The 18,782-nt window shown below is 38.4% G+C and overlaps 2 protein-coding genes across 2 annotated transcripts in view; both read right to left on the reverse strand.

The window, feature by feature from the left end:
• Positions 1-1,286: 1,286 nt before the first annotated feature.
• Positions 1,287-18,782, reverse strand: part of TAAR5 (trace amine associated receptor 5) — a 28,448-nt gene continuing 10,952 nt past the window's right edge. The window contains exon 4 of the mRNA XM_038000693.2: positions 1,287-2,428. Within this exon, the coding sequence (XP_037856621.1) occupies positions 1,368-2,381 (1,014 nt within the window). The 5' untranslated portion in view covers positions 2,382-2,428 and the 3' untranslated portion in view covers positions 1,287-1,367. The remainder of the gene's footprint in view (positions 2,429-18,782) is intronic.
• On the reverse strand, positions 11,207-12,370 carry TAAR4 (trace amine-associated receptor 4). Its single transcript, XM_008007013.3, is given in 2 exon segments — positions 11,207-11,793; positions 11,796-12,370. Coding segments are annotated over 2 exon segments (1,038 nt in total). The 5' UTR covers positions 12,247-12,370.

Below are 18,782 nucleotides of genomic sequence, written 5' to 3' on the forward strand. Positions count from 1 at the left end.
GCTCCTGATCTCAGGTGATCTGCCCTCCTCGGCCTCCCAAAATTCTGGGATTACAGGCATGAGCCACTGCACCCAGTCACTCCTTTAATGATTATTATTGAAATGTGAATGGTTGTTTTAAGTACTTGTTTAATGGCTGCTTATCTGACTATTGACATATGAATTGCTCTTGAAACACATTTGCTCCTTCATTGTCTAAGTTTACCTGTTGAGATTGATACACCTGTATCTGTATCTATAGCTACACCTATCTGTGCATCTGTAGTTGAGAGGCTTTGAGGCTTTGAATTAATTCATAAAAAAGTTTTTCAAATAAGCAATTATTAATTTGGAAAAAAAATCTCAGTAATAAATATAAAGGAATGGTGATTAGAGGCTTTAGGGAAATATTCAGGAGAAGACAGGCAGGCTGTATATAAAGGTGCTCAGGCCCTTTACTAGTAATCGCTGCTGAGAAACCTTTGGTTCAATTCTGAGCAGGCATGTGGCACAGGAGCTTGTTTTTACAAAAAACAAAACCAAAAGCATGTGCTGGTATTCCTGGAAAGATAGCAGGTCTAACTTGTGTGAGAAAAATTTAAAGGAAGAAATAATAAGATGAAAAGATGTGGATAATTACCACTTAAAATATTCCAAGTATGTTCAGGTTTAAATTATTCAAAAAGATAAGAAAAACATTCCTTCAAGAATATGATACTTTTACTCAGTGATTACCACAATGGACAAACCTGGCTGACAAGTCAGCCTAGTGCTTGGGATTTTAGGAGATGGGGATTCTAAAATGAACACTTTGAGAAAAAGACATTCTAGACACTTGATTATGATTAGGAAATATGAAATGAAATTATGATTCAAACCAGGTTTCCTGAAGTTAGATTATGCCATATTTTCACTTAAGAACCTAGTAGAAAGGAAATAGTACAAACACCTAATTTTAGTCGAGGAAACTCTGTGGTGGGAGGAGGGAGGATTCAAAGATTGTTGATATCTCTCCCGACTGCTCCATGTGGCAGAACCAGTGTGAGAACTCAGGAAGCCAGACCGCAGTGCTCTGTTCCTTCCATCGTTGCATCTTAGTTGTTTCAAGGAAGCAATGAATGAGGAATCAAATACGTGCACAGTGTTCAGGCTTATCCAGTGGATATTAAGATGATTTCTTGCTCTCCTTTTCCTCCAAAGTACTATAATACCATTGAATGAGGGAAGTGCTTACCCTTTTCCAAATTAAGGAGCTTGTCTTTCTCTTCTACTTAACCCATGCTGTCCTGGAAGCATGCCCACAAACCCAACACCACACAGCCCACGGTCACAGTGCCGCTTATCCTTCCTGTGAGGTTCTACTCCTTGCCTGCATTTAGAAGAAGGAATCATTCTTGGTACAAATCAACAGTGCGTGTCTGCGGTGAGAAGAGCTTCTGACTCAGTGTGAGTTTCAGTGCCTTCCGAAACCACTGGTAGGAAAAGACATAGATGATGGGGTTGCAGGCTGAGTTGAAGTAAGCAAACCAGATAAAGATGTCAAAGACCAGTGGGGGTGTGATAAAGTGAAGGAGGCTGTCGACCATCGTGTCTATGGTGAAGGGCAGCCAGCACAAGAGGTATATGCCCACAGCAATGCCCAGAGTCTTGGCAGCTTTTCTCTCATGCTTGGCAGCCCCAGCCAGGCTATTGCTCAATGTAGTAATCTGCTGAGCCTGCCTGGTAGCTACCACAAAGATCTTCACATACAAGCTGATCATAATGAGGCAGGGGACAAAGAACAAAGGGAAGTTTAACCAGCCCCAAAATTTATTGAGCAGCAGCTGGCAACTGCCCACACAAGGCGTCTCTTCCAGCCACTGGCTGAGCCTTGTCTCTACCACATCTGTGTAGAGGAAGAAGGAAGTGTATGTTGCGGGCACCCCCCATCCTGCTAGGATGTACCTGAGGGCCACCCTCACTGTGAACTTGGAGGGATAGAGCAGGGGGTCACAGATGGCACAGTGGCGGTCAATGGAAATGAAACATAGATGGAAGATGGAGGTGAGGCAGAAGAGGGTGTCCAGGTAAGTGTGCAGGCGGCAGAGGAAGTCCCCGAAGAACCAGCAGCTCTCCACTGAGCGAATGGTGCTGAGGGGCAGCACGAGCAGACCCAGAAACATGTCAGCCAAGGCCAGGGAGAGCAGCAAGAAGTTGGTGGGTGTGTGAAGCGCTTTGAAGTAGGACACAGCAAATGCTACAAATAAATTCCCTAGCACGATAATCAGCATGCCTGCTGCACAGGCCAGGTAGATGACCAACTGGATGGCCAGAGTATGTACTGTCCTGGGGCAAGACCCATTCACCTGGTAGCAGAATGCCGCAGGGTGCTCTTCAGCACCTTGGATAAAGACAGCTCTCATTTATGGTTTCCACTCTTCCTCTGTCTGAGAACTGGCCACCTTCTCCACTGCGGGGCAAAAAAAAAAAAAAAAACTATCTGCTAAATACTCACAAAGTGAAATGAAGAGGAGGAAACTAAAGTACAATTTGGAACCTAGTGCATGTCCCTGGGTACTGAATCAACTGTGCCCTGAAAATCAAATGCAGCATGGTATTCAAGGTTTCATGAGAGTTATTTCTGCTAGCCCTAGTTTATATGACTAGGTAGTTTAAAACGAGTGTACATAGTATTCTTAAAGAAAGAAAAGAAGGATGTAAACTGAATGTTTCCTCAAAGAAACCTTGATTATATCAGTAGGTAGTATTAAATAATAGAGAGTGTCTCTTGCATTTTGATAAGGTACTTTTTGTCAAATGTAAAGTGAAATTTAAAGCAATGATCTGAATCAAGTGACCAATTCATTCTTGTTAAATTATTCCTTGGAAAAAGTGTAAGTTCTAGTTTCCCTCTTTAAGAATTACATACATTGACAATAAAATCAGCAGATTAAGCTTTTTAGCTACATGTCAACTGTTCCCAAGAGAAGAATTCAGCATGCAAATACTAATAATTAAAAGGGTAGAAAATTGCTCTAGTTTAGTTTTAAATGCTGCACATTTTATGATGATAGCATAAAGCGTTTACACATCTTGGTAGAACTATTTGATAGGCAAAATGATTTTATCTGTTTAACATCGTAAATCTGTGAACTATTAACCAAGTCCTAATATATTGAATTCAGGGTTTCTAAGCTACTTACACAGGTAGGAATCAGAATCCCTTTCTGGGAAGAAATGTTTCTTGGAGCAGGTGGACATAGGGAATGTTAGAGTACTCTTCTGTTGGCCACAATGACAGATGTGCAATCAGTTAATGATTTTATACTCTCAATAGAAACTACTCCTCCATGTGCTATGATACAAATAAGCTGTGAAGAGGCACCATGGGACCTAGTTTGCACTATTCGCAAGTCTCAGTTGTTTAAGGTTCCTCAGTACAGAATCACTTACCCTGACAATTAATTACAGATAAAATGTAAAGACACTGGATGTATATATTCTTTTTTAGTTCTTCAGTTCTGGGATGTTTTGAAGGTATTCTTGCCTGCTAATGGCTGCTATATATTCTCTAATTTCATTTTTAGTGACTTCTTTATTTCTCTTCTGCTTTAGGGTTATTTGTGTATATTTCTCTCAACATGAGAAATCGCTGAGAATAATTGATCATGAGTTTTTTGCTTCATCAAGGGGTGGTTTGTGACTTCTACACAGGATTCATTATTATGTGTTTTTTGAGCACTGTATTTTGTGGTGGTGAAAGAAAGCATAGTAGATGAAACAGTTTACCTGGAAAAAGAATAGTTAAATTACTGTTTCATCCTTTCCTGTGCCATCACCTAACCTCTCCCTCTGTTTCCCCATTGGTAAGATTATGTACAATTATACCTGTGTAACTTGATTTCACAGGGATGTTATCAAGGAAAATAATATGTTGAGTCATTTTCTGCTCTCTGCCTCTTGATATCTTAGAAGCTGGTATGCCTCTTTATGGTTACAGAGAAACCACTTCACAGGATCAGTCAAACTAAAGTTGTAAAAATGACAGAATTCTAGAGATGACACTAAATTGCATCTGCCAGAGGGGCCTGGAAAAGGAGGTGGGTCAGGTTATAAAGAAAGAAGGAGGTTGGTATGCACCTCTCCTTTCTCTACAAATCCATGGCTAAACCCAGTGTTTTCCAAGGCAAAGCTCCTTTGGCCTGGTGACCACTGGAATCTTGCCTTATCCCAGCTTCATATGTGTGGAAATAAATTTCTGGCTCTAGAACTTAATTAGACCAAGAAAGAATATTGCATTACTATGTACCTTGAAACTCCTTTAGCTTAAAAGTCATAATGCACATATAATTGTCTAAGGAGTCCTATGACCTTACATTTAATTTGACCAAGAATCTGTGAAAAACACAAACAAATGTCTTGTAGCTGGAATAGGACTGAAGAAGAAACAGAGAAAGGTTTTTGGTTCTGGGATAGATTACATCAAACCTACTAAAATGTAATATGTAACACAATTGTATTTGAAAATATACAGTCAGAATTTTATAGACTGTTTCTAGTGTGGTCTCTATGTCTCAGATTACTTAACACCACTGTGTCCAGTTTTCTCATCTATTAGTTGAATATAATACATTATCTATGTCACAATTTTGTTGTGAATATTAATGAGTTAAAATTCATAAAGTGCAGCCTCTGGCATGTAGAAAGTTGAGTTGGGCAGACAGGAGTTTCAGTGGATATCTAGTGCATAAAACTCTTAACCTTCCCAAGTTAGGGCTCTTATCCCTTCTTCCACTGACTTTTAGAAATACATTCCATTACATAACAATCACAGGCAAAAGTAATTGGATTCTGGATCTTCTAAAGTTTCTCGCTTACCTTGGGGGTTCACTAATGTTGCAGCAAGCTGCTAAAGGTCTTGAATAGAGGAACGTTTTGATTTCTTTTAAATCTCCCCACTGCGTCCCGTGTAGCCTCCTCTGCACTGTACTCACAGGTTGAAATAACTAGTGCCCAGTTCCCAAAGACCATACTATGTGTCCCACTCACCTGCTTTGTAAATACTCTGTACTTTCTTCTTTTACAGCACCCTTGAGGCACTAGGTTACAGATTAGCATTTACTTCTGGTCCCCCATCCAGTATAACCTTCATGAGAGGATGTACTGTATCTTATTCACCAATACGACCTGATACCTATCACAGTTCCTGGGTGTGTTATTATTAGTTATTATTATATTAAGGTTCTTGTTAGTCACAAGAAAAACAAATTGAATGTAATTGATCAGTCCCTGAACAAACTAACATTGTAGGAATGGTATGAATAGATCACTCACATTGTGTGACTTTTATCAGTAGCTTTTCTCCTAATACTTAGGTACTAAATCTGTTATGAGACATGGGGAGCAACTCAATTTAGAAGTCGTACTGTTATTACATGATTATATATATATATACACACACCTGAAAGACTCCACCAAAAAACTGTTAGAACTAATAAATAAATTCAGTAAAGTTGCAGGATACAAAATCAACACATAAAAATCAGTGTTTCTATATACTAATAGCAAACTATCTGAAAAAGAAAATCAAGAAAGCAATCCTACTTACAATAGCTACAAAAAATGAAATACCAGGAATACATTTAACCAAAGAGGTGAAAGATATCTGCAATGAAAACTATAAAACACTGCTGAAAGAAATTTCAGAGGACATAGATAAGTGGAAAGATATTCTATGTTCACGAATTAGAATAATTAATATCGTTAAAATGTTCATACTACCCAAAGTAATCTACAAATTCAATACAACCTTATTAAAATACAGTAACATTTCTGACATAAATAGAAAAATAATCCTAAAATTAATATGGAACCACAAAAGACCGTGAATAACCAAAGCAATCTTGAGCAAACAGAGCAAAGCTGTACACATCATATTACCTGACTTCAAAGTATATTACAAAGCTATTATAACCCAAATAGTATGCTATTGGCATAAAAATAGATGCATGTACCAGTGCAAAATAATACAGAACACAGAAGTAAATCTATGTACTTACAGCCAACTGATTTTATCTATGTACTTACAGCTAACTGATTTTTGACAGTTAAGAACACACATTGGGAAAAGGAAGATCCTTTCAATAAATGGTACTGGGAAAATGAAACATCCACATGCAGAAAAGTGGAATTAGACCCCTATATGTCACGATATACAAAAATCAACTCAAAATGAATTAATATATGTAAGACCTGAAGCTACAACATAGGGGAAACACTTGATGACATTGGTCTGACCAAAATTTTTTTAGGTAAGAACTCAAAAGCACAGACAACAAAAGCAAACGTAGACAAATGGGATTGGATCAAACTAAAAAGCTCCTGTGCAACAAAGAGAGCAAGTAACGGAGTGAAGAGACGACCTGCAGAGTAGGAGAAAATACTTGCAAACTCTACATCTGAAAAGAGGTAAGGAACTTAAGCGGCTCAATAGCAGAAAAAGCAAATAATCCGATTAAGAAATGGGCAAAAGACTGAAGCAGACATTTCTAAAGAAAAACATCGAAGACATACAAATGGCCAATAGAAATATTAAAAAATGCTCGGCATCACTAATTCAGAGGTCCTCAACTCGTGGGCCACAGACTGGTACCAATTCCTAATCCCTGGGCCATGGACCAGGGTTCCAAAATTGTTTTGGAACAAGAAATGGAGGTGGAAGTAACATGTATCTTATAATGGCACCAGTAATGGTACTCGTTTGTGGCCTGTTAGGAACTGGGCCGCCCAGCAGGAGGTGAGCAGTGGCAAGCGAGCATTACCACCTGAGCTCTGCCTCCTCTCAGATCAGCAGCAGCATTAGATTCTCAAAGGAGCACAAATCCTATTGTCAACTGTGCATGCAAGCGATCAAGGTTACGCGCTCCTTATGAGAATCTAACTAATGCCTGATTATTTGAGGTGGAGCAGTTTCATCTTGAAACCATCGTCTCCACAACCCCATTTGTGGAAAAATTGTCTGCCACAAAACTGGTCCCTGGTGACAAAAAGGCTGGGGACTGCTGACTAATTATCAGGGACATGCATATCAAAATCACAGTGAGATATCACTTTGTCCCAATTAGCATAGCTATTATAAAAAATGCAAAAAATAAAAAATGCTGGTATGGATGTGGAGAAATGGGAATATTTATATACTGTTGATGTGAATATAAATTAATATAGCCATTGTGGATAACAGTATGAAGGTACCTCATAAAATTAAAAATAGAACTGCTATCTGATCTAGCAATGACACTACTGGATATTTATCCAAAGGAAATTAAATCAGTATGTTGAAGAGATATCTGTACTCCCATATTTATTGCAGTACTATTCACAATAGCCAAACTGTGGAATCAACCTAAGTGTTCATATATGGATGAATGGATTTTAAAAAAGGTATATACACACAATTGAATACTAAACAGCCATAAAAAGAATGAAATTCTATTATTTGTAGCAACATGGATAAACCTGGAGGCCATTATGTTAAGTGAAACAAGCCAGTCACAGGAAGACAAATATTACAGTCTTACTCATGGTGGAATCCAAAAGAGCTGATCTACTGGAAGTACAGAATAGAATAGTGGTTACCAGAGGCTGGGGAGGGTAGGGAGGAGTGGATGGTAAGGAGAAATTGGTAAATAGGTACTATGTGCAGTTAGGAGAAATAAGTTCCGGTGTTCTGTTTCACAGTGGGGTGACTATAGTTAACAATATTGTATTGTATGTTCAAAACAACTAGAGGAGAGGACTTTGAATGTTCTCACCACAAAGGAATGATAAATGTTTGAAGTGATGAATATGCTAAATATCTTAATTTGGTCATTACACAGTGTATGCATGTACCCCATTCATATGTACAATTATGTGCCAATTTACAGTAAAATTAAAAGAAGTTATGTTGCTGCTCTAGGAGAGGTTTTATTGGACAGAAGGGTCTGTGGCCCCCAGAGGTAGCACAAGAGTAATGGGATCCAGGAAGCAGTTTCAGAGGAGCAGGGAGGAAGCACAGAGAGGATGGTCATGAGACTCACAAGAAGAACATAGGCCCAGGGGTCAAGAGGCTGGAATTAATCTCCAGCTGCATTTGACTGAGTCTTACGGCCTTGAACCATTCTTGGTTCCAGTGTCATCATGTTGCCTTTCCTAGTCTCATTTCCCACTTTGTTCTGTTTTCATTTTTTTATAAACATACTTTAAAAAATAATCTAGTCAGGTCTCTTTTTCTTGTATACATTCATGTAAGCCATTCTTAAATCCTTTTGGAACAAGGGGTGAAAGTGGAAGTAACATATATCTTATAGTTACAGTGAATCCTTGGAACCAACAGTACCAATTTAAGGAATATGTCCCAGGGAGATGATCACACAAGATAAACTATGCATGCTAAAGGATATTCTGTGAAGCATTATTAATAGTAGTAAAAAATGGAAACAACCTGAATGTGCTCTAGTAGGGGATTGATTAAACAAACTATAGTAACTATAGTACAATTCATGCAATAAGATCTTTTGCAGTCATTAAAATTAATGATATAGTTCTATTGCTACTGACCAATATATTCATGACATTTTCCTGAATAAAATCAACAGATACCAAAAGACAGAAAACAAAATTAGCAAAATCGATCCCTGTGGGTCCATGTATACATGGAGAGAGTTGACAGTGGGTCTCTGGTTGGTTTTGGAAGTACTTTTCTGGAGTACTTGAAGTTTCATTTTATTCTTTGTAATAAGAATGCGTAACTTTTACCAAAGAGGAAAAAATCTATATTTTTACTCCAAGGAAAAAAAAATGGGTCATGGTTGTGCTCAGATTTTAAACTTTGTCCCAGGTCTCCTAGCCAGTGACAATATAATCTTTGTACTGTTAGCTGTTCATGAAATCTACCAGAGTAGTACTCTAGACTAAAAATTATCTAGATCGCCTAGCTCCTTCTAATTTTGAATACACCTATGCATATTTGAGAAATTTTTTTTCATAAGGATTTGAAAATGTTTCATGGAATATTTAGAGATTGTTACTTAATTCTCATTTATGGTCTGGAGTGTTGCTATCAAATTCTAGAAACCAAATTTGTTTTCAAATTACCACCAACTTTAACAAAATCAATTGTAATGAGACTGTGTTAATTATGATAACCTGAAATTATGAAGGCAGATGGAAGTGTTCTTAGTACAAGCTCAAACTGGCAATCCTCACTCAGGTTCAGAGATTCTCTTGCTATAGCATGTTGTCTATGGACAGTCTTTACCTACCTTTGAGAGCACATAGGACAGAATAATTCTTGATTCCTCAAAATCTGTCTGATATGATTTGGGTCTGTGTCCCCATATAAATCTCATGTCAAATTGTAATCCTCAGTGTTGGAGATGAGGCCTGGTGGGAGGTGATTGGATCATGGGGGTAGATTTTTCCCTTTGGTGCTATTCTCTTGATAGTGTGTGAGTTATCACGAGATCTGGTTGTTTACAAGTGTGTAGCACCTCCCTCCTGCCTCTTCCTCCCACTTCAGCCCTGTAAGATGTGCCTGCTTTCCCTTTGCCTTCTGCCATAATTGTAAGTTCCCTGAGGCCTCCTCAGCCATTCTTCCTGTACAGACTGCAAAACCTTGAGCCAGTTAAACTTCTTATTTATAAGTTACCCTTGGCCTAGCTCCACTCTGCACCCGGGTTTTCTTCCTCTCTGCTGACGTTGCTGAGCAACAGTGGTCTCAGGTCTACCACTGAATTCCTGGGTAAGGATGCAGAACAGTAGCTACCCAGTGGCAACAGCTTACCACAGACTTTGCCACATGCCCTGTCTTTGCAATTTCACTTCAGTGGGTGAAAGTACTTGCTTAAACTTGCTTCCTCATGCTGATTTTCAGGAAGTTGGCTTAGTGACCCCTTCTCTGATGCTCTAACTCCACTTCCCCAGCTTTCCCTTGACTCTAACAGAGGCGCTGGTTCCCTTACCAAACCTGATGCTACAGTCCTTTGGTCAAAAATGCAGGCAGTCTCTCCACAACCCATGCCAGGCTAAATTTTCTTCTGCTATGCTGTCTTGGCTTCATTGTGCCTGGCTCTGCCATAACACATAGTACCCTGTAGTGTAACTGAGCAGCTATGGTCTCTCCTATGAAGTCAAAATTCTCGTGAGGCCAGGGTTTGAGTTTTATTTATCTCTGAACCGCAAGCAATCAGAGCAACACTTGGCACATAGTAGGTGCTCAATAAATGTTCATTGAACCGAGTGGCTTTTAATACAGAGAGCAAGTATTATGGAAGTTACCATTCCCCCTGAGATAATGGCTACTCTGCTCAACTTAGATGAGTCCTGGGAAGAGGAGATTTGGTTTAGGAATGAAAATGCTTCACTCTCCTTGACCTAGCCAAGGAAGAGCATGTGGAGCTGTTCTGAGAAACAATTGAGCTAATGTTTGTGGACACCCATGTAAAGTTCAATCTGGGAGGATAATGAATATGTTGTGTACACACTTATGCAAGACATGGATGCATCCCCACTATGTGTACACACAGGCTGCATACATACATGTATCAAAAGTGTATATTGGGAGAAAGAAAGCATATTTTCCTAAACTTTTTATTCATTTATCTCATTTAGTAAGACAGTCCGATTTTATCAAATATTGCAAATCTCACATCAATTCTTTCTGAAAAGGGGTTTAAGCCAAAATCATTACAATTGGAAGTAACTACAACTGTCTGCGTCCTTCTCCCCTTCCATGTCACAAGCATCCTCCATAACTCAGACTTTCTGTATGCCCAGGCTCTCTCCCACTCCCCTAACAAGCAATGACAATCTCAAGAAAGATTTAGATAACTCAAACATACAAGGCTGTCAATGATTGTGGAAACTAACTTTGCTTTTGCATCTGATGTTTTCAAGTTAAAGTGAGAAAATCTCTATATGATTTAAGCCAAAAGACTCAAATTCTAGATCCCCAATTTGGAATCTCAGGAGTCAGCAAGACTTGGGAGAGATTCTTTTTATTGGAGTTGTCTTTCCCCAAAGCCCAGAAATGGACCACTTTGGTAGCTTTAGTATACTTGGAAGGCTAGATCTATGACTCCTACCTAGATACTCATTACGCCAACTGGAAGGATCTCCTTATCTAGTCAATTCATGCCCCTACTTGTGTGGAGAAGGGGCATCCAAGATTCCCCACCAGAAAAGAGTCCTATTGAATGAGGAACACAACCTAAGCAAGGGCAGGAAACAGGCTTAGGGTGGAAGAGTCAGCGTGGAAGATCATGCCTGTGACAATCATCCTCAATGCCTTGCGAAACCAAGGATAAAACATGCCATATATGATGGGATTGAAAGCCGAGTTGAAATAGCCTAGCCAGAGGAAGACATTGTACAGATCTTCAGGGGTTGTAAAATTAATGAAAGGATCTGTGATCGTCAAGACAAAGAAGGGCAACCAGCACAACACAAACACTCCCATGACTATTCCTAAGGTCCTGGTGGCCTTGCTTTCTGTTTTAGAGGATGTCATTTTTTTGCTTTCTGACCCAGCCTGTTTAGTCCTAGAACCTGTGCCAATTTGCTTAGCATGCTTCCTGGCTACTGTGAATATGTGTATGTAAATTCCCACCATGGTCGTCCCAGGGAGAAAGAAAGCTATAAAGGAGGCCAGTATCCCCCAGAGCTTATTAAATATTAACACACACAAACCTGTGCAATCAAAGACTGCAACAAACTCTTCTGCACCAATTATGTTTAGTTTTGAGAATACCAGGCCAAAGGCAAAAAGCATGGGAATGGACCAACTGATGAGTAGAGTTCTATGACAGGGATGGTAATTCTGGCGACATATTGCAATGGGTCACAAACAGCATAGGAACGGTCAACTGAGATGAAGCAGAGGTGAAAAATGGAGGTGGTGCAGAGCATGATGTCGCAGCAGCTGTGGACTTTGCAAAAGAGGTCTCCAAAATACCAGCAGGACTCGATGGATCTGATCATACTGAAGGGCATAACCACACAGCTCAGCAAAAAGTCAGTGGTGGCCATGGAGAGGATCACGAAGTTGGTCGGGGAGTGGAGCTGCTTGAAGTGAGCGATGGAAATGATTATGATCATGTTGCCCAGCATAGTCATCACTATAGCCCCGATCATGACCAGGTACATGGCCCAGACAGTCAGCACCGGCCTCACATTTCTAGGGCACGAATGGTTAACTGAACTAAAGCAAAATTGTACCGTTGGGGGGTTCTGAGGGTCAGACAAATTCATCGTCTTTGTCTTATGGGTACTATGAATCTTGTTCAAAAGGGCTGTGTTCCTTTCAGTTCTGTGTGAGAAAGACACAGTACAACAATACAAATCACCAGCAGCACAGCTTTTTTTCAGAGGCCAAATTAAGCCTGCATGTACAATCCAAGTCTGAATTCCCTACTAACCAGGAGCACTGCTTCCTAAAACTTTGCATGCATACAAAGTTAGGCATCTTTTTTTTTTTTTTTTGAGACGGAGTCTCGCTCTGTCGCCCAGGCTGGAGTGCAATGGCCGGATCTCAACTCACTGCAAGCTCCGCCTCCCGGGTTTATGCCATTCTCCTGCCTCAGCCTCCCGAGTGGCTGGGACTACAGGCGCCCGCCACCTCGCCCGGCTAGTTTTTTGTATTTTTTAGTAGAGACGAGGTTTCACCGTGTTAGCCAGGATGGTCTCGATCTCCTGACCTCGTGATCCGCCCGTCTCAGCCTCCCAAAGTGCTGGGATTACAGAGGCATCTTTTTAAAACACAGATTCTGATTCTGGGGGAGGGCTGAGAGTTTGCCTCTAAGCTCTCAGCAGATGCCAGTGTTGTTAGTTCAAGAACCACCCCTAGAATAGGAAGGGGCTGAAGAAAACTGGATTGCTATTAGGTCATCCTCGTCTCAGTAATGCAGGTGAATGCACATTCCAGTTACCTTAATATTAACCTTAACTCAGGATTCCAAATCCGTAGGCAGATTGAGTTTTTCCTGTCCCACTTATATTGGACAATTTTTAAACAATAAAAGCTCCTCAAGGATTATGAAGAACTATGGAACTATTTTTTAATGTTTAGCTTAATCAATAATTATGATCTGAAGATTACGCTGATACTTCTTTTTAGCTTTATGCTTGGGCATTTGCCAGTGCTTTCCGTCCTGCCACTTATGACATACTATTCAATTAAGGAAACATTTCTGTCTCCAGCATGGAGAACAACATAGTTTTTAGAGTTTTGAGCTATATTATGGCAAATTAAAAATATACTGAGGATAACAAAATTATACTTGAACAATTAAAAATATAAAGGAAAAACCCACAAATAAAAGATTCTATAATCTGTGGCTTATCTCCTTTCGTTTAGCAGCTATATTCATGAATCCGAATTCAAGTTGAGGTCCTCTCCCCCCGTTTTTGTCTTATATTCATAACAAACGTGATATGTGTGAGTGTTCACTGCTTAATCTATCATTTTGTATAATTAATACTGTTGCCCTTATAATGTGAAAATAATGAGACTTACTCACCCAGAGTATGACATGGTTTGATTTGTTTTTCCAGTGCCGGAGCTGGATGTGTAATTCTGGTGACCAATGCGATCTAAGGCCAGTTGAAATGGACTTTGGCCTGAGAATAGGCTAAAACTAAATGGTCCATTGGGAAAATGAACCCACAAGCACGTCCTCACCAGATTTAATTGCGAAAGACATTAATAAAAATACAAGCACCTTTAAAAATACTATTTTCACTATTTGCTATAATAGCTTAGCAATTATCTCCAATATCTGTGTATTATTTGAAATGTTACCATTATGATATGTTTTATTTGCTCTGGGTATAGTAACTTGATTTCTTAAATTGTTTTAGGGTTTTTAAAAAAATACCAGTCACATACCAAACGATTAAGTTGTACTTGAAACACCAAACCATAGGGAAATAAAATGTAAGAAGAACAAAGATGTGTTCCGTTCCTTTATAAAGTGCAGACTAGCAATCAGAATACACAAAATAAATTGTTTACTAGTCACTTTGGTTCCAAAGCTCTAAAAGGCTGCAAATAATCAAATCTTAATATCTGATACTTTATTTAATAAGTTAAATTTAGCCTGCTGTTTATCTCCCCTGCATTTGTAATTTAAAAACTTTTCCTCAATTCTTTTAAAATTCTTTTAAAAATCAACCTTTAAGAAAGCTAACTACAAAGTCACTTCAGCATTTGTGACTATATATTCATAAATAGAGCATTTCCCATACAAAATTTTACATTTCATTATATAGGTTTTAAAGTTTTAAGTTCCATGTTTGAAAATCTGTTCACTGAAAGAATATAAGTTAACCTCCTCGGTTTGTAAAGTGAATTTACTTATTTATTTATTTATTTATTTGAAAAACATGGCATGAAACAACTTCTAGAAATTAACAGTATTCTCTCATATATTACAGTTACACATATTAAGGAAATGGTTAAACATTTAAGTGTTAGATTAAGACAAGAAGATAGAGTAAGACACACACATATATTTTTAAAATTATTACATGGGTGAATTGTTAAGGTAATGTCAAAGATAAGAATAATTTCAAACTCCTATCTTAAGGTCTTGGCGAAAAGTTATGAAAACAAGTAACCACATGCAAATGTGACTGCTGGCTTGCTTGTTTGCTAAAGGGAAATGATTATACAATTAAATCAAGTTGGAGTTTTGTTTATTATTTAAAACTTAACAGAATAGAGATTCCTTTTATTTGGAGATTCGCCTTCGGAAAAGATAGATACAGCATTTTTTTTAACAAAATAAAATAAAGTTAAGCCCTTTATGACATCTCACTTTTATCATTGGATATGATTGTGCCTTTTTCTCTTTTTTACTGATAACATTTCCCCAAGCATCAGCAACAAAGGGCTAAATTAATTATAACATTGCAAACAACCACCCATGGAAATTATTAGTTATTTCTTCTAGGAGGCAGAAAGAAACATCCGTTGACAATTCTGGAGAGAAGAGCAAGAATTGCATAGTTTTTTAGTTCAAATGTAGTTCTTTAAGGGAGAAGATGATAGACTAATGAAACATTATACAAGAACTCTGAAATAATAATTTTGAAAATGTAAACAATTATTGGAATTTCAAGGAAAAGGGGATTTTATGCAATAATTTTTTTCTCCAGTACTAGAACTCTAAAAGTATATTAGTATATACATATTTCCATCAAATAAAAAGGGGGAAATATAGCTCAACTACTTCAACAATGCATTGTAAATAAATGGAAAAAAATTAGGAGAGGACATATCATACCTGCTTTATCAGGCATGATTTTTCTCTTACTGGTTACATAGCCCAAACAATCTACTTCTGCAGCCACTTTCACAAAAATAGTAATTTTGTCTTACTTTGATGTATCTCATCCATACAATAGTGGAATAGGTAAGGGAAATTATTTGTAAGTTAGACTTAAGAAAGATTTGCTGTGGGTCTTCGCATCATTGTTTCTTTCAGATCTCAGCGATTTAAGAAAATGAGCCAGATTTATTTTTATGGGTCAGTATTTTAAGAGGGGTATCTTTCAACATGCAAAAATAGCAAACGAAGAAAATAAACCTATCTGATTTTTTTCTGTCCTAATATATTCTCCTTTGGCTTGCCAAAATTTGGCTACTTAGGCTGGTGAAATTAATATCATTGAAAGGTGAGTTATCTGGTTCCTTACCAAGCAAATTTGCACTGTGTTCTCTCGCTGTCTGCCCTGCTCATTTCCTAGGAACCTGGGACCACACTATTGTAGGTAGGCTCCTAGCAGGCTGTGCTGTTACCAGTATTTATGCCTAAAATACGCCTCTAGGGGCAGTGTCCTATGTCCTGCTTTTGACCAGTGTGTCTTTTCACAACCTTCAGTGTGCTGCCAGCAAGAGATTAGACTAAGTCACTAGAGAAATGGCCCTGGGAGGGGGCTTCTGTTCTGTGCAAACATTGCTATGACCTCAGAGGGACAACAAGGACTAGCCTCACACAAGAACAAAGGTAGGAAGAATGAAAAAGAGGGAAGGAAGGAAGGAAGAGAGGAAGGAAAGAATGGTGGGAGAGAGGAAGGAGAAAATGTAGTTGAAATACAACTCATGCTCTGTCCACTTATTACCAAATGCTAGATAATGCATTCATCCTGTGAATTCTTTAATCTCTAGTAAAAGTTTGGCTCATTTATATCTTTTCTTGAGCCCACGGAGGTCAAGGTTGTAGTGAGCCATGATTGTGCCACTGCATTCTAGCCTGTGTGACAGAGTAAGACCCTATCTCAAAAAAAAAAAAAAAAAAGAAAGAAAGAAATGAAAAGAAAAGAAAATTGTCAGCAATTATTTGGGACAAATCTAATGATGCAAAATTAGTATTCTTATTTAGTACAAACAATAGTCAATCAAAGCCAGTTTTTCCCATTGTAAATCTTAGGATATGTGCATTTGCATGAATGTATTATGTGCATATAATCAATACATTTTCTCTCAAAAAAAAAAAAAAAAAGAAATGACAAGGGAAATCGATATCGCTGGTATTCATTTTGGAAATGATCTTTATATATTTGTCATTTATAATATTGATAATATTTAAGAGAATTTAGCATATTAAAATACTTAAAATAACTTTGTGATTACCACTTAAAATATATTATTAAATAATTGATTTAGACATAATTTTTAAGTTGAAAGGCACAAGAGAAGTTTAATGTAAAAGGTATTATAATTTTAGGATCTTCAATTCACTGTATTTGTAAGTAAGTTTACAATTTAAGTATTATGGAAGTTTTTATGTGTCTGATAATTAAATCATCAATAAGAGAACTTATTTAATAAATTCAGATAAAATACTAAGGGAATTAAATTCACTAGTCTGTAACTGCCACTTGAAAGCTGTTAAAAGTTGCTAAATGTATATACAGAATAACTTCTGTTTATAAGTTATAAATTAAATAAAGTTTATAAATTAGAAGCTAAATAAAAGTTACATATTAAGTAAAATTTTAAGGAAGATCTAGGCTTTTCAATATTATTTTCTAAATGAAATATTGGTTATAAAAGCCAAAATTACTTTGACATTTCTTTTCTTTTTCTCTCTCTCTTTTTTTTTTTTTTTTTTTTTTTTGAGATGGAGTCTCTCTCGGTTGCCAGGCTGGAGTGCAGTGGCTCGATCTCGGCTCACTGCAACCTCTGCCTCCCGGGTTCAAGTAATTCTCCTGCCTTAGCCTCCTGAGTAGCTGGGACTACAGGAGTGCGCCACCACACACAGCTAATTTCTGTATTTTTAGTAGAGACGGGGTTTCACCATGTTGGCCAAGATGGTCTTGATCTCTTGACCTCAGGTGATCCACCCACCTCAGCCTCCCAAAGTGCTGGGATTACAGGCATGAGTCACCGTGCCAGGCTGACATATCTTTTCTATACACAAAAAGAACACAGAAAACTCAAACTGATCTTAAAAATTAAAAAAGAAATTAGCCAAATGGAAGAGGATGGTGAATAGCCCCCACATAGGGCAAACAGGGTGAATGACTAACTGAGGGGGCAATGATTCCTTCAGAGGAGTATGCAGCTGGGAGGAGACATTCGATGTGCAAGGACAAAGAAGACCAAGTTGAGTACGTGCAAAATGTGATGCCTTTGGGAAGAATTTCAAAACTTTATCTCAGAGCAATGAAAAGCTACCTTCGTCAGCTCCGACAGGAAACAGATGGCACAGTCAACCTGGCTGATTGAGGAGAGCTTAATAAAGGACCATTTACTAGGGTGTGGTGTGGGCAGTGTTTAAGGGAACTAGAAAAAAGCAGTCTCATAGCCAGGGGTAGCAATAGCAGGGAACCACCACCTCAGCTAGACCAGAAGTGGCAGGGGAAGGAAGCAGTTATGGGAGATTTGAGAGGATGACTGCATGGAGAGGGACTCCAAATGGCCTTTCCTAGAGGAACACAACCAGCCCCAGGGCAATGTGGCAGAAAGGTTGCCTGGGATAAGTACCCGACTTCACCCTCCTTCCACCAGCTGATCTCCTGCAGGTGCTTCCCAATGGTGAACTGTCATCTGAAACCTTGAGCAGGAGAACTCCTTAATCCAGTTTGTACAGGCCAACCCCCTACCCAGACTGGGTGGAGAAGGCTTGGGGCCTATGAAAGGATCTAGCATAGAAACTGTTTAAAATACTTAAAAGAAAAGTGTCAATGCTAGATTACTGTGCAGAATCTATTGGAAAGCTGTGAAACTGGAGAGAAGAAGACAGGGGTGGGAGGCAAGGCACATTACAGATGAATTTCCAAATGAATATTTATATTCTTTAATGAGTACTCAATGTCTATCTTAATGAATATACACAGATCCCATATAACCTTACAGCTATAGGTTTCATGCAGCTACTTAGCTAAGTCTATCCAAAAAGATTATCCCAGGTCTATCTAGGTATATTTATACCTACAGACAGTTCTCATTCTAACAGCCATGTGCCAGTGTCCCAATACTGAAGCCAGCTGTCCCTATACTGCTCCCTCCCCTCTTTAAATTATCTAATGCTGCTTCCAGAGTAGTACATGGGCACACACACATACACACACACACACACATACACACACACACACGCACACACACACAAAGAGATAAACATATATACTGAAGTTTTTAGAGTAAAGATGTAGACACTACCTGGCTAATGGGATTATTTATATCCCAAACTTCAGCATCACACAATATACCTGTGTAACAAACCTACACATGTACCCCCTGAATCTTAGGTAAACATTGAAATTATTTTTTAAAAAGACTC

This window comes from Chlorocebus sabaeus, chromosome 13 (assembly GCF_047675955.1).
Source record: "Chlorocebus sabaeus isolate Y175 chromosome 13, mChlSab1.0.hap1, whole genome shotgun sequence".
NCBI classification, from domain to species: Eukaryota; Metazoa; Chordata; class Mammalia; order Primates; family Cercopithecidae; genus Chlorocebus; species Chlorocebus sabaeus.